Source organism: Leucoraja erinacea, chromosome 28 (genome assembly GCF_028641065.1).
Source record: "Leucoraja erinacea ecotype New England chromosome 28, Leri_hhj_1, whole genome shotgun sequence".
NCBI classification, from domain to species: domain Eukaryota; kingdom Metazoa; phylum Chordata; class Chondrichthyes; order Rajiformes; family Rajidae; genus Leucoraja; species Leucoraja erinaceus.
The window spans coordinates 19,217,238-19,239,943 of record NC_073404.1 but is presented as its reverse complement, the minus strand read 5'-3'; the positions used below and the strand labels follow the sequence as shown (position 1 = coordinate 19,239,943).

The window sequence follows — 22,706 nt, the reverse complement described above, 5'->3', positions numbered from 1 at the left end:
AAAGATAGACACAAAATGCTGGAGTAACTCAGTAGGAAAGGCAGCATCTCTGGAGAGAAGGAAGGAGAGAACACCAGCATCAATGTATATTAGAGAGGCAAGAGAAGATAACAATCTCAGAAACATGCAGCAGCTTAGGAGAAGAGGGAGATTTGTATTATCTGTACTTCCACTATTGCTACCCTATTGTTGTCTTAAGGAATCGTCGGTTTATAGAACACTACTGATTTGTTCAGGCTTCAAAGAGAGGGTAATGATGAAAAATGCTAGACGTTTTAGGATGGCTTGCAGACATACTGAATTATTACAGCTTCAGTCCCGCTGGTAACTAAAGTCATTATTTCTTTGAATCTCTGCTTGACAAGATCTTGCATATTTTGTATCCACCTAAGAATATAGTTTGCCGGAGACAATTTTCATTGCCCACACCAAGTGGCCCCCTGGCATTATGTATCAAGGGCCTCACTGATCAGATGAATTAGATGCAATGAGGAGCAACATACAGTGCTCTCCATAATGTTTGGGACAAAGACCCATCATTTATTTATTTGCCTCTGTACTCCACAATTTGAGATTTGTAATAGAAAAAAAATCACATGTGGTTAAAGTGCACATTGTCAGATATAAAGGCCATTTTTTATAAATTTTGGTTTCACCATGTAGAAATTACAGTAGTGTTTATACATAGTCCCTCCCCCCCCCATTTAAGGGAACCATGATGTTTGGGACTCAGAAATGTCACGTAAATGAAAGTAGTCATGTTTAGTATTTTGTTGCATATACTTTGCATGCAATCACTGCTTGAAGTCTGTTATTCATGGACATCACCAGTCGCTGGGTGTTTTCCGTGGTGATGCTCTGCCAGGCCTGTATGCAACCACCTTTCGTTTATGCTTGTTTTGGGGGCTAGTCCTCTTCAGCATATAAAAGGCATGTTCAATTGGGTTCAGATCGGGTGATTGACTTGGCCACTCAAGAATTGACCATTGTTTAGCTTAAAAAAACTCCTTTCTTGCTTTAGCAGTATGTTTGCGATCATTGTCTTACTGTAACATGAACCACCGGCCAATGAGTTTTGAGGCATTTGTTTGAACTTGAGCAGATAGGATGTGTCTCTACACTTCAGAATTCATTAGGCTACTACCATCAGTATCATCAATGAACATAAGTGAGCCAGTACCTTCAGCGGCCATACATGCCCAGGTCATAACACCCGCACTACTGTGTTTCACAGATAAGGCGGTATACTTTGGATCTTGGGCAGTTCCTTCTCTCCTCCATACTTTGCTCTTGCCATCACTCTGATATGTCAATCTTCGTCTCATCTGTCCACAAGACCTTTCTCCAGAACTGTGGTTGCTCCTTTAAGTACTTCTTGACAAACTGTAACCTGGCCATCCTTTTTTGCAGCTAACCAGTGGTTTGCATCTTGCAGTGTATTTCTGTTCATGAAGTCTTCTGTGGACAGTGGTCATTGACAAATCCACACCTGACTGCTGAAGAGTGTTTCTGTTCTGTCGGACAGGTGTTTGGGGATTTTCCTTTACTATAGAGAGTATTCTTCAGTCATCAGCTGTGGAGGTCTTCCTTGGCCTGCCAGTCCCTTTACGATTAATAAGCTCACCAGTGCTCTTTTTCTTAATGATGTTCCACAGTTGATTTTAGTAAGCCTAAGGTTTGGCTGATGTCTCTATAACGGTTTTATTCTTGGTTCCCAGTCTTATAATGGCTTATTTGACTCTCATTGGCAAAACGTTTGTCCTCATGTTGATAAACAGCAATAAAAGGTTTCAAAGGTGATGGAAAGACTGGAGGAAAGACTAGATGCTGAGAGCTCTCTTTATACCTGCATGAAGGAGGTAATTAAACACACATGAGCAATTACCAACACCTGTGAAGCCATGTGTCCCAAACATTATGGTGCACAGAAAGTGGGGGACTATGAATAAGCACAGCTGTAATTTGTACATTGTGAAACCAAAATGTATAAAATTACCCTTCAATAAAATCTGATAATGTGCACTTTAACCATATGTGATTTTTTTAATATTACATATCTCAAATTGCGGAGTACAGAGGCAAATAAATAAATGATGGGTCTTTGTCCCAAACATTACGGAAGGTACTGTAGCTCCACCTGGCACAGCGCTATTTCTGAAGACAATCTCATGTCCTGCAACTCCACCTCTGCTGTTAGACTCACTCCCCGTCCCTGATTATGCCCGAGGGCCTCTGACAGTGTTGTGTCCAGCTAAAAATAACTATTAATGCTTAATCAACATGTTAGTGTAGCATGATAGAAGAATTCGCAGGTGTAAAACCTGACAGGGACTGCGACGTGAATGCTCCTTCTTTGGTCCCCAAAGATGGAGCGTTCAAACCCACACAGCAGGTACAGGTCATCAACTCGTGTGCCTCAAACCCACATGAGTTGACGACGTGCACTTGCTGTGTTGTATTGCACCCCCTCCAATCAGAAGAGCAGTATCCCCAAAAATGGAACGCACCAAGCAGGAGGATGACTCTCGTCATCCACTCTTCCAACATGTCCAGGCACCAAAAAGGTTAAAATCCAGAAATAGCTTCCTACATGCAGTTCAACCCCTGAATGATAACCCCCGCACCTGTAGGATAGATGCTTGGGTGACACACCTACAATCAAAACCCCACACCCTGAGTAGTCCCTTCCACTGGGAGCGAAAGAGACATGGCCAGTCTGGCTCTGCCTCAATCGCCTCAGAACACGGTTCAGACGGTGCAAAGCCCCCATGCAGATTTGGGGGTACAACAACGATGGACCAACCGGATGTGACTGCGGGGAGGCAACCCAAACTATGTAGCACTTACTTACCTGCCCCCTTCACCCAGAGCCCTGCAAGCCAGAAGATCTCAAGGTCTTCAACCCATGTGCCAGAGCCTGCGTTGTGCAGTGGCTTGGAAAAGTATAACGATACGACAAGAGGAATCAACATAAGCTGACAAAGGCAGTTCCATTTTTAATAGTTATTTTATTCTCATTGCTTGTTTAAAATTCAACTCACGATTTTTGAAATTAACCAGAGTGTATAATTTTGAGTGTATATCTCATCATTGTTCTAAAACATTCATTTTTATGAATTCGTAGCAATCTTAAATGAACTAGATTTCACTGTCAGTGGTGATTAAACAACTGTCACTGACATCAAAGGGTCTAGCAAGCTGTGTGGCACAGATTTCTTCAACAATGCCAATGACTATTAGGTATCATTTCCCAGGGTTCCTGCATAGCCAGTCACAGTAATGCTGTAAAGCTGAAGGGTTCACATAAACAACAAACAGAAAAATAAAAGCATAATATTTATTTGTTAATATTGTAAATATTTAACCGAGATTGATACATACACAAATTAATGCTGAAGTGAACATTTTACAATTAATATCTATTATTTTCAAGTATGCGAATAAGTTACAATCGACATACACACACTTTTAAAGGCATATATGGTTACTAAGTTGTAATAATGGCTATAGACACAAAAAGCTGGAGTAACTCAGCGGGACAGGCAACATCTCTGGAGAGAAGAAATGGGTGACATTTCGGTTCCGCTGAGTTACTCCAGATTTTTTGTGTCTATCTTTGGTTTAAACCAGCATCTGCTGTTCCTTATTACACATAATTCTCACTTTAGTAACAGAAAGTAACATTTTCAGCAAATTTAATATATATTTGTGAAATTTGTTTGATAAAGGCTGAGAAGGCAATATAGCAGCAAACCTTGTCAGAAAATGCTGTCATTGACAGGAACTTGGGGATTTCCACATTAATCTATGCATCGCGTAAATCCCAAAGTCATTGTTATTTTCTTTCTACAATGAAGCCAAATCCTGATTAGTGCCCTTTCATTTACGGTGGCAGAATCTGGGCCATTAGAATTGATCTCATTTAAGCAATTAGAATAGACAGTTCAATTTCCTTTAATTGAATGTTTTAATCCATTTTCTGTTGTGATCAAGCCAATAATTAACAATAGGATTTATAGATTAAAGAAAACTTTCAAAATGCATAATGTAAGCACTTTAGATCATCTCATTCAGACGAATAATTTGAAAATATGCCAAGAAATTATGATTAATCATAAAAACATCACCACCTCATCAAATTCTCACTCTATTAATGCACAGAAAATTCACCATTTCTTACAAAAAAATCACAGGATATCTGATCTGAGCAAGATCCCCTCCCACTCCCATCTTCCAAATGAAATGCAAGATTCTAGAGAAGACTCATTCTCACTACATTTATCACTCCTGTCGTCCAGTTCCAATCTTGGCAAGGGGTGGACAGAGGATAGCTATGTCAGGATTTACCCGTGGTTACACCATTGTACCCAGGCTGGGAGAAAAGTATGATAATGGAAAAAACCTTGCAGATTCTAGAAATAAGAAATAAAACAGATAATGCAGTAATGTGTATCTTTTTACAATACTGGCACACAATAATGTGACAAAGGGGGTCAAATTTCAAATTCCTTCAAAAAAGTTGACAAGCATTTTATTGGGTTCATGACTAACATAGTATCAACAAAAAATATAAGAAAAGATAGCATTATGATGGCAAGTTTCCGAAAATGTCATCAGAATACACAAATACATTTTGTGTAACGGTTGTCGCGTGGTGTCCACCACTGACCTGGTTGGTACAGTAAGTGGACGTACTTCGTATTCCTTTTTATGTTTATGAATACCACATGGAACAATAAAATTGCAAACACCGTTTCTACTTCATTCACCTGATCATGTAGTAGAATACTGCATCCATCTGAGTGGACACCGCAACGCACGTTACACGATCATACATACAAACGTACGTTGCAGTGGACTCGCAAAGGTTTGATGTCCCAGAAAACGAACGTTACATTATTAGAGAAAACCAAATTATATCCATAGATACACAAAAACGGTACATTACCTTATGGATTTGAGCTATATCGATGGCCGATGATTTGTCGGAAGGTTTGATTTGGGATGATTTTTTAGGAAGATAAATGTCTCCGTAACGGTCGTTGTGGAGCTTCCAGAGGTGACACAAAGGAATGAAGTTAGCGACTTGATCCATATGAATGGTAAACAAGATACAGTGTTGCCAAATTGAAGATTTTCTTCGTTTTGATGATCAATTTATGCCCCAAAAATGTTTTTTATTGACTTTAAAAAGTCGGAAAATAGATCATAAATGGTCGTTTTTTTTAAACCACGATGTTTTTGATATATTAATTGTGAATATAAGAAAAATAATTAACTTGCCCAAAAATCACTACTACCATAGGATAAATAGTTGGGGTTTGTGAAAAGCAGTGGAGGTTTGGAGCCTCCGTGGTTTAATTTACTGAGGTACCGACCCCGATAACGGTCATTGTGACAATGGACACCAAGCACAACAACCGTTACGGGATCTTTGCTAGGCGGAATACCGGACATTTTACTGTATTTTTCTCCTGGTATTGATGAAGATATTTCCCTGGATCATTATCAAAAAGTATATGAGGGATCATATGAAGTTTATTTATGAGTTAAATATTCGTAACTAAATGTGGGAGAGATTTGGTGTCCAAAATGGTGGTAAAACAATGAAAATTTGCCTGTTATGAAAGCAGACACATTTTCGGTCTTGAAGTTATCTAATTTGTATCTGTTGTAAGGTTTCACATGATGGGTAGATTTTTGTTAAGAACAGTGTATTGATGTAAAAACCTGAATAATAACCTCGTTCCTCAAAATTTCTCCATTATTGGAAAAAGACACATATACAATAGTGTACAATAATGACTGAATAATTGTATCAAGGAGAACTCATTATTTAATGCATCAACAAAAATGTTGATGGTGGATTGCTTTCATCATATTTGCTGGAAGGGTCACTGAAATTTTGCATCATCAATTACCACAAATAATATACTAGGTCTGCTCAGAACTGTACAGAGCCTTGAAGAGAAATACACAACTAACATAACAGCAGCTAGAACACTGTAAAGAACTTAAGGAATCAGCTCAGGGTTGCGGTATTGAACAATTTGATGTTGAAATAGTATTGGAGAGGAAGATGGAATTGCTTGTTTTGTTTTGCTTGTTTCAGGGTTGAAAATAGTTTCGCCCTCACCAATGTTTAGTTGCAGGACATAGATCACCTAAAACTGCACATTGGTCAAGCAATCCAGCAGAGCAAGAGAATGGATTGAACATTGCACAGTGAAAATCTTTAAACTCAAATTAGAATAAGAAATAAGAAGAGATTAAACTAATTTACAACTATAGAATAAAGTATAGAATAAGAAGAGTACCAAACGTGTAAAAGCATTGATATTGCGAGGTTTCATTAATTATAGATAAGGGATGAACAACTTTGTTGGATTTACTAGCAACAGAATTTGGCCCATCACATTCATTTTTATATCAGTTTAATATGTGAGAATTGGGGGCTAACAATTGGAAAATATAAAGCCATTACTATGCATTATTATATACAGCCACATATGCTATGGTTTTATAATTGTACAGTTCATATCTTCCCACTATTGTAAGTGGTAATCTGGGAAATGTTTATCTTTATATTAGGGCTTAGAAAATTTGAATGTAATCCTGGATCTGAACTGTTAAAAATATCAAGCGCTCATTATTCCTGCACGTGGAAAGTAAAAAAAAAAGATGATTTTATTTATTATTTATTCATTTTGGGGGAATCTGAATGTTGTTAGCAAGACCGCCATTTATTACACATCCCCAATTGCCCTTGAGAAGACAGTGATTAGCTATCTTGTTGAACCACTGAAGTCTTCCTTGCAAAGGTACTCCCACAATATCGTTGAGAGTTAAGTACCAGGATTTTGATCCAGCAGCGATATCGGAAGGCAATATGTTTCTAATTCCAACAGAGGTGCTTCAGTGGGAGCCTGCAATGGTGGTGTTCCCATATGCTTGTTATCCCATGTGCATGTGCTTGTCTGGTCTGAAGAAGGGTCTTGATCCAAAACGTTACCTATTCCTTTTCTCCAGAGATGCTGCCTGACCTGCTGAGTTACTCCAGCATTTTGTGTCTATCTTGTTTGTTATCCCTGTCTGTCTTGGTGATAGATTATGGGTTTGAAAGTGGCTGTTGAGTAGCCTGGGTGAGTAACTACGTAGAAAGCACACTTTATGTCAGTATTGGAGGGTATTGTGAGATTCAAAAATCACAAATGCTCTTGAGACAAATTCAGACAAAGAAGTGTTTTTGAATCTCACAACTTGGGGGCTCGTTCCGAGATCCAATACTCCTGGACAGCTGACGGGAGTAGACGGACGAAGGGAAGGTGCACCCTGCTGAGTTCAGCGGTCTCAGACTCCTTGCTTGCCATCAGCTGTTTAAGCAGTAGTATCCGGACCACACAGAGACTCGGCAAAGAAGTGGGAGTAGTTGGAAATCGTGAAAAATCAATCGAACAATTTCTGTGCACAGAACCCAGGTAGGAACAATGACTAATAAAGTACTTCCTGGGCGATTGTGGAAAGACCTTGTGGGTGACGCCCTGAAGGATTCAGGGGGCTGTAAGGTACCCAGAAGGGAGGGGAAGATAAGAAGTTCTGTAGAAATTAAGACCTTGTACGGGCAAGGCAGATATGATGAACACGGTATTGAGAATATGATGAACATGGTATTAAGAATATGATTATGATAAATAAGGTAATTAAACACTGTGTTAAGAAAAAGGGAGGGGAAAAGGCTGTGGGCCAAATCCCCGCATTCTGCCCAATAGTCCGTTGGGGCAAATGGTGGACCCTGGAGGGCAGGAAATACCCAGGGGTTGGAGGAGCCAACATGATAAGGTATAGTCCGTTGGGACAAATGCAGAGCCGGAGGAGGCCAAAATACCCAAAGGAAAGAGAAGACAGGGGCCGGGGTGGACGAAGATCACCCGGCCAACAGGACGGGGAGTCAAAGGGCAGAAGGGGAAGATAAGTTTGGTTGAAATTAGACCCCCGAGGGAGGTACCTAGGAGAGGACCCTGAGGGGGAAGGGGGTTTGTTAAATAGCCTCCTTGAAGATCCTTTCGGTCTGACAAGAACAGTTAGATCAATTCCTTTTCACAGAAGTGAAAAACAAGTAGTAAAGATTATGTTGCAGGCAGTAGAAAAACAGCAAATAAGAACAGAGAGAAATTCTAGATAAAAAGTAGCAGTAGAAAGACTTCAGCAGGAGATAGTAAAGAAATTAGAACGAAGGGGAAAGGGACACGAAGTCACGCTCAACTACGCATGCTTGATGAGATTACATGAATATGTACACACACCCACTATGACAAGATGCCTAATTTAAATGCACATGCGATGCATGATAGGGGAGGTGTCTTTGACGTTAGGTGGGCGTTCCCAGACGTTCTCGTGGGAAACAGGGCTTTATGTTATGATTGGAAGAAGCTCAATGGGGAGGGATGAGAATGTGATAATAATGAAATGAAATGTATAAAGATAGAAAGCATCTCCATCTTCGGTGTGCCTCTAGGGGACATCAGAGGAGAGGCACCTATTCTGCAGAATATGAAATTAATAAAAACACTTCTTTGTCTGAATTTGTCTCAAGAGCATTTGTGATTTTTGAATCTCACAGTATGAATATTTAGGATACTGGATATGTTTACCAGTCAAGGGGCTGCTTTGTCCCGAATGGTGGTTGTTGATTCAGATGGCATAGTGACACAGCAATGTGTGCTGTTTCCAGACAGCTCCAGTGACTGGAATTGATACCTGACATGTGTAGTGTTGACATGTTCTCTTTTGGGTTTCCTCTCAAATCCCAACTGGTTAATTATCCAGTAAACTGTAAATTACTCATTAGGATATTTTTTATGAAAAAAGAAATGAAAATTGAAGGGCATGTCTGAGGAGAATATGATTCAGGGATATAAAGAATTGTTCTAATGGAATTATTCCCTTGGAAGGCAGTATGGATTCAAAGAGCTGAATGCCTTCTCCCATGTCATTATAAACATAAATAAAATGTGCTTGGTTCATTGGGTGTTGGGGGATCTGCATCCATCCAGGAAAATTGATCATTTCCTGACACACATTTGACTTGCAATGAATGTTAGGAGATGAGTAAAATCTGGCCCATTGTAACTTCAGTGTTGATATGGCAAGTCCAGTTGAGTTTCTGGACAATGGTGACCTCGAGGATGTCAACAATGGGGTACTAAATGATGACTGTGGTTGGAGATTGTCATTGCTTTGTACATTTGTATTGTTACTTATCACTTGTCAGCCCATGCTTGAATTTTAACCAGGTCCTTACTGTGAGGTCTACCAATCATTTGACTGTTTTCACCTTGATGCCCAATTATCTTGGTTTTACCAAGACTACTGAAGCCATATTTGGTAAATTTCTGCCTTGATATCAAGGGCATTCACTCCAACTAGTGGGTATGACATCACCTAAACCAGGCTTGGTGAGCAGATTGTAGGAGAGTAAGCCTGATTGAGCACTGTCGACAACAGCTTTCATCATTGAACTGATGGAAAGTGTACACCTGAGAGAAAATCAGAAGCAGGGCCCAGTTTCATGGAGCCTTCTCACCGCTTACAGGAGGTGTAATTTACAATACTCAATAACACTCATGAGGTCACAATGAGATGTGCATACTTGACAAGGATAGCAGCAGAAATCAGAATCAAACTGGTCACTGGACCTGTTGGGCCCCAGTTGTGATCTCTGTGGCACCCCAATGGTTACTAATAGTAAGATTAAACGAGAACTTACCAGTTTGAAGTTTGATCTGTATTTTATGATGAGTTACGATGAGGGATTACGTGAAGAACCCGCTCAGTGCGCAGGCACGGCATACTTACAAGCAGCAGTGTGGAATCACAGATAGACACAAGTATTTGAAGTAAACATAGTGAAGAAAAAGAGACATCAATTTATCAGTTTGATCCATATAATGAGGGTGGGAGCGGAGGGCACGTAATCCCTCATCGTAACTCCTCATAAAATACAGATCAAACTTCAAACTGGTAAGTTCTCGTTTAATCTTACTATTTTACTTCGGAGTCACGTGATTGACTACGTGAAGATTTCAAAGCTCTGTGATTTCAAACCGTGTAACAGTTTTATTCACTCACTGCCGAAGTTCTTGACGGAGGAAGTGTTATCGTAATTAACCAATGAATCTGGTTTTCAAGAAAAAAAAAGGTATTTATTAACAATAACAAAAAATAAATTGCTCCCCCGGGCTTAAATTAAATATTTGCAGCTTCTAATATCTTTGCTGCAAATAAATCGGGTTTCATCAACGGCTTATTGTAAAATGTTCTGAATGTTGTTTCCCTCGACCATCCTGCTGTATTCAGTATGAGGTCAATAGGTACATCCATTCTTGCTGCCGTTGATGTGGACGCTGCCCTAGTGGAATGAGATTTAAAGGTATTAATATTTATCCCGGCAGCTTTCAGTACCTGTTTTAGCCATCTTGAGATGGTTTGGCTTGTTACCCGGCCATGAGGTTTTTTGTGGCTGACCCATAAGGCTTGTTCACTCCCTCTGATGTTGTGGGTTGTGTCTATATACTGTTGCACTGCTGGCGTAATGCCGCGCCTGCGCACTGAGCGGGTTCTTCACGTAGTCACTCACGTGACTCCGAAGTAAAATTACCTCAATGACCTGTCCAGAACAAAACAGCCCACCTGACTGGCACACCTTTTAATACCTTGAACATTTCTTCTTTCCACTACTGATGGTTACAATATGTACCCTCTACATAATGTGATGCTGCAGCTCAACATGGCTTCATCAACAAACATTCCAAACCTATAACCTCAATTGCATTGGAGCATCAAAGGCTCCCTTATTTGCAAAGTTGCATCCAGGTCATATATCCTTTCTGTTTCCAATTTAACTCCATACATTTCCACCAACAGAATAGACAAAGAGAAAAATTCTGCTGCCTAATGTATAATTATTTAGATTTTTTTTAAATAACTCAATTTGTTGCGAAAATAAGGATGGAAGCCTTGAGGTTGTGTTTATTGATTAGTAGTTACGATTACTATTTATTATCAACACAATCACTGAATAAATCATTGAAAACCAAATCCTGTAATTGAATTGCCTCCCATGAGCATTACAAACATTGCACTTTCAATGTGGAAAATAAATCTCCACTTAGAACATGAAACTTTGATAGTCCCTTGTCACTAGTCAGTAGTACCCTGAAAAGATGTTATTAATGTCTGCCAATGTGCTTTCCTTTTAGTATGTTCTCAACATTGAGATTGACTAGTAGTAAACATTGCAACGTAATAATAATTCTCTCTTTAACCAGTTCTGACAAAGGCTCTTCAATCTGAAATATTAATTCAATTTCCACCAATGCTGCTTGACCAGCTGAGTGATTCCAACATTAACCATATTTGAGAATTCCGTCATCTGGATTTCTTATGGTTTTCTACCTCTTTGTTATATAATTTGTTTACTGATACATGTACAGTTTGCCAGTTATGAACATGAATCAAAGCACTTTGGATTGAAATGTGTTGACATTGTCAATGCCTAAAAGCTGCCATATTTATGTTTACATTTTAATTTCAATTCTGCTCGCTACTGAATAGATTCATCAAGGTTCATTTAGTTTTAGTGATCTCATAAACTTAGGTACCCACTTACATAACTAGCTTAAAATATTTTTGTGACCTCAAAATATATTATTGGTCTATTATAAGCATAGTCATTTTTGCTGTGTGTCCGTGCCATCATCTCTCAAAGGTCGATGATAAGATGTACTTGAATTTACAAGATTTTGCAGAGTAAACATACCAAAATACAAAAGATTAATTTTAAACATACCAATAATAAATTTACCAAATAAAATATGCTAACGAAGATTAACTGACTTTTAGGAGTAGTTTTAATTATCAGCAGTGTCACAGGACTGCATTTGTTCTAAATAGTAAAAGAAACAGCGTGCAATAAACAACCAATGAATTAGTTACGATTCTGCTAATTTGCCACATTTCATTGTTAATGGTAGTTGAGAACTAAATAGTTAACAGGATGAGGACATGCCAAGAACATACCCTCCCGTCAGTGATAGTGTGAGTACCAAAGGCAAGTTGAAGTATCAGTAATCATCTCCTGTACACAAAGACAGGGCAACTCCTGATTAATTATTGCCGAATCAATCCACTTTCACTTAATCACCACCAATCTGCTCGAAAATGTTCAAGTTAGTTTCGGTCATTGATTGAATTAAGGATCCCTGGTAATCAAGGAGAAAACATTTAAATAACTGGAATTTTTATATAAAGGATTCTTGTTTGGGTTGCTGGAGATCAATTATTCCACCCTCAGGAGCTCCTCAGTACTCTGATCCAATCCAACCATCTTTAGATGCTTTGATAACGATCTTCTTTCCTTGATCATGACATTTGCTGACCATGGCACAATGCACAAATTCTCTCTCCGGTCTTCAGCAAATGAAGATCTTGTCTGTGTGTAGCATTCACCGACAAATGACAAATTGGATGTGCACCACACAAGTGTCTGGCAATGATAATTTCCAATAAGAATATCTAAGCACTTATTCTTGAATTCAGTGACTTTACCAATACTGAGTTTCCCATGATAAACAGGATGTCACCTTAATTAGCCATCCAAATGCTGTAGCGCCAGCAGCTGATTAATAATGCTAATAAATCCGCTGAGTTATTCCAGTAGTTTATTTTTTGCTCCAGATTTCAACATCTTCAATCCCTTATGTCTCAAAGTAACTAATTTCCAGACCCTCAGCTAAAAGATTCAAGTCAAGAGCATGAACGAATACTCTCCACCTGCCTTGCCACAGGCCAGGACCAAGCTTAAATGACACTCAATTTTGACCTAAATATCGATTTGCTCAAACCACCAGTCCTCTTTTTACCACTGTGCGTATCATCGACTAATTGCACTCAGATACTCGCCAAGATTACACTGACAACAACTATTACCAAGTGGCAACTATTAAAGCCGGCAAGTGCAGAGGATCAACACCACGTGGCACCTTTCCCCTCCACGTTATGCTTGGAACTTGGAATTATAGTGCCTGGAATAGATATTTACTTTTGTTTTGCTAAAGTCCCCCCCAGCTTCATAATATTTATCGTGATTCTCGTTCTTTCAAATGTCTTTCTTCCACTTTTCTTTCTAGATTCAGCTGAACCAGACTCAGACGAGTCTTCTGTGCATCAACATTTCTATAGTGGTGTATCCTGTCATGGACAGCAGAATCAATTTGTATTTCAGAGGGCAATCTGTTTGTCAGCGTTTCATCATAAAGTATGATCTGCCACACAATGCTTGTTTCTTCATGTCTTGACATCTGAGTTTATCTGCTTGAGGTTAGGGTATGTGATCCATGATGATGTGATCCACTTTGTTTCATAAACTACGTCCCTTAAGGAAGACCATGTTTCATGAAAATGGATCTGGCTTTTATTGTGTGTTCAGGGGTAGTGAATAACCCCACACGTTCTGAATGACTACCCACCAGCACACTTGGAAGAGACTCACACTTTTTGCAGTAGTTTATGTGCACATAATGGGATGATCTTGTGGCACACTTCCACATTTATGGGCCTGTCCCACTTAAGCGACTTTTTAGGCGACTGCAGGAGACTGCAGTCGCCACATGTTCGCGGGTGGTTGCCGGGTAGTTGCCTTCATGGTCATGAGTTCCCGTATTCTGGGAAGTAGTCGCGGCCTCATTATGGCCTCATGTTGAAAAATTAGCGGTGACTAGAATTAAGCCGCCATGAAGAGTAGCGAAAATTCTCGTGCCGTAGGTGGGTCGCCAGGAGGTCCTAATGGGTTTCCAGGAGGTCGAAGATTCTAGTAGGTTGTAGCCGGTGCTGACCGGTGAATTTCATTGGCTCATTGGGGGGAAAAAAACGTAAGCAGTAGTTTTCAGAACCAAGGATAACCGACCCGTAATGTTAAATGTCCGCCGAGCTTTATAGCCGTGTATCTCTGGCTTTTTAAAAGTTGTCTCCATTCCTTCTCCCCCCTTCTCCCTATTTTACCCCCCTCTTTTATACGACTTACCGTACACTGTTTTAACCGTCTTAATTACAGCGCTAACCTTCCTGTTCGTCGCGGTTTCTGTCTGTATCACCTTGGCTTTGCACCAGATGAATTTCACTCAGACAGCCTCCCCCCACTTGCCCTGTCCCCTGCCTGCATAACAGGCTGGTGAAAGAAGCGATGTGTGTGTATTCCACTCTGACAGTCGCCGGCAGTCACCTGAAAAATCGCCTAAGTGGGACAGGCCCATAAGTGTAGTGCTTTCAGTGCTTGTGATCTGAGACTATCACAGGCTGTATAATTCTTGACACATTCTTCCAGGTCCTTGTCTAAGCCATGCCATTAGACGAAGAAAGAGAGTTCGATTTAGCTCTGAGGGCTAATAGAATCAAGGGATATGGGAAAAGAGCTAGAATGGGGTACTGATTTTGGATGATCAGCCATGATCATATTGAATGGCAGTGCTGGCTCGAAGGGCCAAATGGCCTACTCCAACACCTAGTTTCTAGGAAGCCACTGGCTATTGATTTTATGTTAACAATTTCTAAGTACCCCAAATGATGTTCCTCCATTATTCTTCTTTGTAATTCTTTGGATGTAATTACTACAAATGTAGCCTCTCGTTTGTGGACAGGTTGTCACATCCATGATGGAAAGGATTTACATTCTCATTTTAGCATGGGAGAATTCGTCCAGTCCCTTGAAGAATATTCATTTACTTTCTTCCTGAACTAGAAGCATCAAATATGTGTGGGTGTGGAAGCATGCAAGTGGTATAGTACTACACCAGGAAGGACTCGCTACTCTGCTACAGATACCTTCCGTTGCTTCTTTAACCACTACTAGGCTAAAGTCCCCCACTTCCCCCCCCCCCCCCCTCCACCTCCCAATCCCTCCTCTCCCTTAATCCCCCCAGTCTCCCTCCTCACCTCCCCCACTGCCCCCCCCCCCCCCCCCCCCCCACTCCCTCCCGTTGCGGGAGCTCTGAAAAGCGGGTCTCCCACCAGGGACCTGGAGCTCCCGATGTTTCTGTCCAACGGGCCTGCGGCCGGAGCCTCCGAAGCTCCGAAGTCGGGTTGCGGCTGTGCTCCACCACAGCTCTTCCCGCTCCGAAGACGGCCAGGTCCGCAGGCTCCGCGAATGGAGCTCTCAGGTTAGTCCCGGTGTTAGGCCCAACGACATAGGGTCCCCGTACAGGGAAGAGATTAACGGTTTCCCCCACAGCCCCCCCACCACCCCCCACATATACACAGCTAAAAAAAGAATAAAAATTAGCTCAAGCCATACATTTAACAAGACAAAAATTAAAAAAAAGACAAGATGACTGTAGTCGAGCCGCTGCCGATAGACGCCGCCACACACACATATCTTAAACTATTGTGGGTTCTTGAATACCTTCTCAAGGACATAGATTTTTCTCTTCTAATAGTTTCAACCAGAACATCATCTTGGTCATTGCAATTGTTCGGTCCCCTTTAGTAAAATAGTTTGGTCTTGGCATTCAGGGACGAAGATCACATGCGTAATATGCTTATGGTCTTCATGTTTCCAAATCCTGTTGAACATTTCTGCGTATAGCTTAAAACACTTAACTAGATGATGATGCCATCAAACTAAATATATTCTTCCAATACATGTCTATTTTGGTGTTAATGGTGTTTGATGAACCTCTTGACATTATCTCTGTTGTAATCAAACAGAAAATGGCTGCACCAGTATTTATTTCGATATATTGATCTATAACTTCCATTTTAATTTTAAAATCACTGCATTTTCCATTATTACTCACATGACACAGACTTGATCTCTGTTATTACTGTTTGCCTATGTAAGTATTTACACAGATAATTCACCTGCAGAAATTCCATAGCGTGTTCAGAAGCCATCTCCATCCCTGTGATGGTTTTATACCTCAATTAAGTATTAGATTTTCAACATTCAATCATTTAGATTATTTGTCTTTGTAACTTTCTCTCATTTCCATAAGAGGCAGATTAAAGTGCTTCTGCAATGAAAATGTTTTTGTCTTGCATGACACTAATGTCTGCTAAGATACCAATTCAGTTTGAGCAGGCACACTTTTTGTTTTCATTATCAATTTAAATAATAGTTTACCTCCTGCACAATGGCACATTACGTAGTGGAAATTGGCCCTTATAGAAATCACAACCAAAAAAACAGGATACGGAATACAAATTCACTTTTTGGGAATTTGTATTTATAAATAATAAAATAAACACAAATGCAAAAGATACAACAAAAGTTTATTATTTTTTTGTTCAAGGATTCATGTTTCAGGCAGTCAGAATCTTTTTTCCAAGGTGGAAATGTCAAAGTTTAAAGGAGATGCGTGGACAGGTTTTTTTAAGCAGAGGGTGGTGGATGCCTGGAACATGTTGCCAGAGTTGGTGTAGAAGGCGTGTACATTGTTTTAATTTCAGTGGTTATGTAAGAAAAAACAGTTAGCACATCTTAATATTTAAATTAATCTGATTCAGCCTTTCAAATATATAAAAGAAAAACCTTGCATTTCTACTGGCAAGCATTTGTTCTTTGTGTAATTGTTATTGATTTTGTTGAACTAACCAAAGTTTTTAACACAGTTCCCTGAAAACAGTTATTAATTTAAAATTTAACAATAATGCTTCAGAAAGATTTATTTCAATAATAAGTATTCCCTTTATCAACAATGGAATTTGGAATGAATTGTGAGGCAAATTAATCCAATTGTTTTGTCTAGCAAACAATACGTCGAGAATGGTCATCAGGTTTGAATGGTCAATGTTTCAATTGAATTCTGTATTTTTATGGACTTAATTTTGACTTTTTGTGTAAAATTTCTCTTTCTGCAGATTCCAATTGATTCAACCTCTTCTGTTTTCACACAGGTGTCCAAAGGTTGTGATTATGTGTTTGTGAGCGGTAAGGAGTCTCGAGGCTCAATGAACGCCCGGATCATTTTTGACTATGAATATTTAAGTGCTGCACTGGAGTTGACAGTTTGGGTACCAAAACTTCCACTGCAGATTGAATTATCAGATAGCAAACTAAGTCAAGTGAAAGGCTGGAGAGTTCCTATCCTCCCTGATAGAAGGTGAGTGGCCTGAATTTAACTGGTGTACTGTCAACCACTAAAATTAATATTGTTCATTTCTTCAGTGGAGATAAAGGGAAAATCTGCTGATTGCAAAACCTACGGCAAAAATTCTGTGACAGAAGCATGTTCAAAGGATTTATTACACATCGTTTGAGATTTATAATCCAAAGCGTTGAAATTTTATTGCATTAAGATTAGTGGAGTTACATTTCCATTTCCATAGACCCATCAGTTAAGACTTTCAGAGCTGAACAATGTTTCATTGCTGCATCACTTTACGATCCCAAGTCATATTGCTGTTACTTTTATGATGCTTCAAGCAGTTTAAAAGGAGCAAGTTAATCCATCTTTTTTTTAAACGAGTGCACATGGATGTTTTAGATGTTTGTATTCTAATTACGAAACTTAGTTTAAAATGCAAAGCTATTCAAATAGTTTCACAATTGACTTGCCAGTTCTTATAAAATTGCATTGTTATTACTCATTAAAAATATGAATCAATTACAAATAATTAGTTTAAATTTGAGTTAAAAATATTGGTCTACTGTCTGTAGACCAATATTTGAATAAACCACTATATTATCTCAGCATCATTGCACTCAAATATTAAGTGAAATAAATGCTCACAACACAGTCATTTAGCTTTTTTGTGTAACCTTAGATCACTTGTGAGTCAGCCTAAGAAGCCTTTATTTTATTTTTGTTACTTGTCCACGCAACTTGCTGATAACAATAAGATCACAACACAATGTTTCTCCATTCTTCAAGTGCCTTCGCAACAACATTATCACATTACTTCCACCTTAATCAGGATAAAAATATACATAATCCCCAAAATCCAATGTTAAACTGTAAAACAAACACATTCCTTTTTTTCAGTAATCTACCCAATGATTTTCTCACTCATTCCAAATGCTGCAGCTCAGTTTAAATGTCACCAGTCAGTAGTAGACTAGATGTAGTCTTCTACAATTCTTCGGTTTTGTTGGAAGGTAAGAGAACTTTGGGTTATGAAAAATAATAATTGACTTAAGATTATGATCATAAGATCAGCTTTTGCTTTTCCTTCACTTATACGAGACACTAGACTAAGTGGGACCCGTTGGGTCCCAGTCACACGGGAGGCCTGGTTCCCCAATGCAACCCATTCCCCAACGCAATATTCCACCACTCACCCATAGCCCCTAACTGTGCAGGCGCGGCTCATTTCCCCTCATCCCCCAGGACTCCCCCTCCCCTTCTCTTCATGTGTGTGAGGGGAGGGGGGGAGGGAAGCGAAGGGGATTGTGTGGGAACGGGGGGGTGTGGCAAGGGGGGTGTGGAGTGGGAGGGGCGGGGAAGTGTAGGAGGGGAAGAGGGTGGTGTGGGAGTGGGGGTGGGTGGAGGGGTTGTGGGGGGTGGTTGCAGGGGGGAGGGGGGTTGGGGGGGGGGGGTGTGTGTGGGGGGAGGGGGTGGGGGGTTGGGGGGTTGTGGAAGAGGGGTGGGAGGGGGGGTTGGGGTGGGGGGTTGTGGAAGGGGGGGATCTGGTGGGCTCTGGGGGCGGGGGAAGAAGTGTGTGGATGGGGGGGGGGAGATCAAAATCATAACTTGAGATATGGAGGTATCCACACAAATTGCTCTATCCATATTATACATTCATCATGACTCAGCATTTCCTTTCTGCTTGTACTGTTTACTCAGAGTAGTTATGTGTATACTATTAATGTCCATCGCTGCACACTACTTGAGACCCAGTTGAATCTCCTTGGATTCAGCAAAAGTATCACGCAGCAGATGTGGCTTGTGAAAGTTATACATTTCCATACATTTAGATTCTCTGTTGATTATAGTTAACCTTGTTTTTTGGTGAGTAATGTTGCGGAGATTTTGAAAGATATCTCAACATAAAATCATCTCAATTTTCCATTTGGTGTAACAAAATTACACCAATGCCATAAGACAGTCTGAACAATTTGTTGATGATTATGATCAAAACAGTTAATTTACCAACAACTGCTTCAATTAGTATGTAACTGTTTCTTTCATGGTCCAATTCCACATTGTCTTATGATTCAGCAACTCGAGTTCCTAATGCTGTTCAAAGATGGGTAGAATGATAGTTGAGAAGTCCAAAACAGATTTATTTTATGCATTCAATGCTGTTTAACCTTGTCCCCAACTAGATAAATGCCTTCAGCATCCATCATATTACCATGTTACACTATTTCTGATACATTGGTAGATGTGCCATCTTTGGTGGGGGTTCATCTCAGGATCCATATACACTCACAGATTCCTCTGCAGTGCAGTGATCAACTTGCCTCTCTTACTGTGCTTTTTCAGCTTTTTCTGTTTTAATTTCATGTTTATAGTGCCCTTTACGTTCCACCTAATATGCTCTGCTGTGCTCGGTTGCTTAAGTGTGCCTTTTATCTCTCTCATTTATACTGTCAACATATTTGATGATAGTAATCTAATGCACCCAGTGCAGAACTTGTTTAATGTCGAGTGCGCTACAAACTTGAAATGTTACAAACTCCATTACCAAAAATTCAGTACTTTTGAAATATTGTATGGAAATTCTGGACAGCAGAAGATCCTGAGAGTGTCTGAGTTTTGAGATCAACCTCCCATCCAACAGATGACACGAGCCAAGGTAGATTATGCAATCATGTCTTAGAAGTGAAAATTTGATCCATTGCATTCTAAATCAGAATCAAGTCATCTGACACAATTTGTGACAACTGAGCCCCATCTGAAACTTAATTCCATGTTTTTCCAAGCCAGCAATAGAATGTAGCCTGTAGAAACATATACAGGTGTGTGCATACGCCAATCATACGAGAGGTTTCATATATATATAAAGTGCCTTAATAAAGTGGCCACAAACTCTTGTTCCTATTTATCAGATACTTATGTGCCAAACGTTTGTGATCAATGCAACCATGCACACCTACACCTGCTCTCTTAACCTAAAAGAAAAATTATAATACATTGCCTTGTTATGCCAGTTCCACTGAGACATTCTCAATGGAAACCATGCAACTTTATGACTTGAGAGGCAAATCTCATTTGTAGTTTTTGCTGTAATAGAATTCCCAAGGAGTATTGTCATACTGAAGCTCCAGTCATACTGAAGCTCTGTTGGGAAAATTCTAACTTGATAGTATGCAACTTAGCTTCATGAGGACAGCAAACTTGACAGAGATGTCCAGGATGGATTTTGCTTTCATGCACCTGCACCCGCGATATGAAAATAACACAATCTCCATGATGCAGCAAGATCTTTCTTCATTTTATGTTGATGCTGTTAATAATTATTTCTTGGTATCTCATCATAGAATGCCATTGAATCATTTCTGTCATAATCACTAAAATGTAGTATTCCAATTCGCAAAGATAAAGGCAGTTGCTCAGAATTCTAAATTCCACCTCTGTGAATCCGGCCAAATTTATCTAATGTAAAGGGAAGCTCCCAACAGGTCAGCAAAAATGTAAGATGGACTTCTTCAAGCAGGCTGAACATTTTAAAGGTCATTGAGGCAATGAATCCCAGATTAATTTGCAGATATGAATTCTGTATTATAAATTGCTAAAGGTTAATGAGTGAAGAGTGTACCTTGGAATGAAAAATCTTTTATTAAGTAGCATGAATCAGTTTTCACTCGCATACCAACCGATAACTGGTGCTCTTGGTCGAGAAAATAGACTTACATTTGGGCGTAGGAATCAAATTCAATCAGGGCTTTGCTATTTCACAGTTGTAACCATTATTGCTGATGACAAGAAAATTGTATGAACTTGATTCCAGCAATTCCGAATGTATTCAGTATTTAGAGTCAGAATTAACTTTCAAGGTTGATGCTCTACAGGATGCAGCAGTATTTTGATGCCTACCATTGAGTTCATTATATAATGCCAGTAATATAAACAGTGGATTACTGGGAGGTTTTACTGATTGCTGCAATACAAGATTGTAACATAATTGTATTTTCCTATCTGAAGTATATGATTAGATTGCACGGTTCTTATGGGTTTTAGTTTTAATTTTTATCCAGGGATTTTGTTAATACCTAATTAAGGCTTAAAACACCACCAATTTTCAAGTCATAAACCATTACTTTATTGCTATTGGGGCTAAATACTGGAACTTCCTACCAAACAGCACTATGAAACATCATCCATCCATATTCTCCAGAGATGCTGCCAGACCTACTGAAGAATCAAATACACAGTAGCAATGTTACAAAATTTTGAGATTTAAAAAATCAAGTCTGCAATTTATCCCATCAGACAAAGCATAAAAAGAAGTTTAATTTGACACCTAATTCACTTTCATATCTCAAGTATTTAAAAAGTTATGGCCATTTTCATACTTGGAAATTAGCATCTTGTTCCATATTGATTTTCTATGGACATAACAAAAAAGCTGTGATCGTGGACAGTCAAAAGCCCATAACTTTCTTAAAAATTAGAGAACTGAATGAAATGTTCAGTTATCATAGATTGAAGCATTCTGAAACAAATATAAATCAATCGTACTTGGATGACCTGAAATTAAAGCATATAATTAGTTAGTTACCCAATTGGAGCTAATTTCAAACTCCAATTACTAGATCTAAACATCTATCTATTTCTTAATAAATGATTAACATTTTTAAATAGCCTAAGTGTCCAAATAATATTCACAAATAATTCACAATAAAACATGATTTTTAAATCTCATTTACGTTAATTTATAGGCCAAATGGAAGGAATTTAGTGTTCAATTGCTGTAAATTAAAGTCCATTTAAATCAGCTTTCTAGTGGGATCCTGTGAACGCGCTGGTTTAGAACGTTCACATTGCGCTAGATTTGTACCCTCAAATGCCCAGAAAAATACTGCGGGATATAATGGGCCCAAAATGAGCTACTCGCAACTTTAAACTTTGTATAAAGGGATCTTAAGAAGCCCTTTTTAACGTAAAAATAAACAGCCTACCTTCTGTTGTCTGCTGTATGAGACCCTGCCGGTTGCCGGTGGTCGCGGGTTTAGAGGTTAATTTTTAAACTACTACAACAATTATATAAAGCCTTTAAAACTAATAATAGCTAAAGCGACGGAATATTCCAGCGATTTTCCGTTAATGAAATGATGAAAAATGATTCAATTTATTGTCATTGTCAGTGTACAGTACAGAGACAACAAAATGCATTTTTAGCATCTCCCTTGAAAGGGAGACACAGGGCGTCGCGGTGTGCCCGCGCCTGCCGCCGTACATTCCATTACAGGCAAAGGTGGGTGAAGTGTCTTGCCCAAGGACACAACGACAGTATGCACTCCAAGCGGGATTTGAACCGGCTACCTTCCGGTTGCCAGCCGAACTCTTAGCCCATTGTGCTATCTGTTAATAATAATTAACTAGGCTGAACATCCTCGATTGGAACAGCCTAGGGGAAATTGCGTTTTAAACCCGCCCCCCCTCTAAACGGCGCCAAAATCACGCACACCCGCAGCGACAGATTTTCAGCGACGCTTCAGGTAGGCTTTGCAACATACCTACAAGATGTTAAGAAGTCCCTTGTGCCAA

At 39.5% G+C, this 22,706-nt stretch overlaps 1 protein-coding gene across 2 annotated transcripts in view; it reads left to right on the top strand.

Annotated features, from left to right (window-relative positions):
• tmem132e (transmembrane protein 132E) overlaps positions 1 to 22,706 on the top strand; it is a 151,634-nt gene that overhangs the window by 107,737 nt on the left and 21,191 nt on the right. For both annotated transcript variants that reach the window (XM_055657955.1, XM_055657954.1), the window contains exon 6: positions 16,948 to 17,153. In XM_055657955.1, coding sequence (XP_055513930.1) covers positions 16,948 to 17,153 — 206 coding nt within the window. The remainder of the gene's footprint in view (positions 1 to 16,947; positions 17,154 to 22,706) is intronic.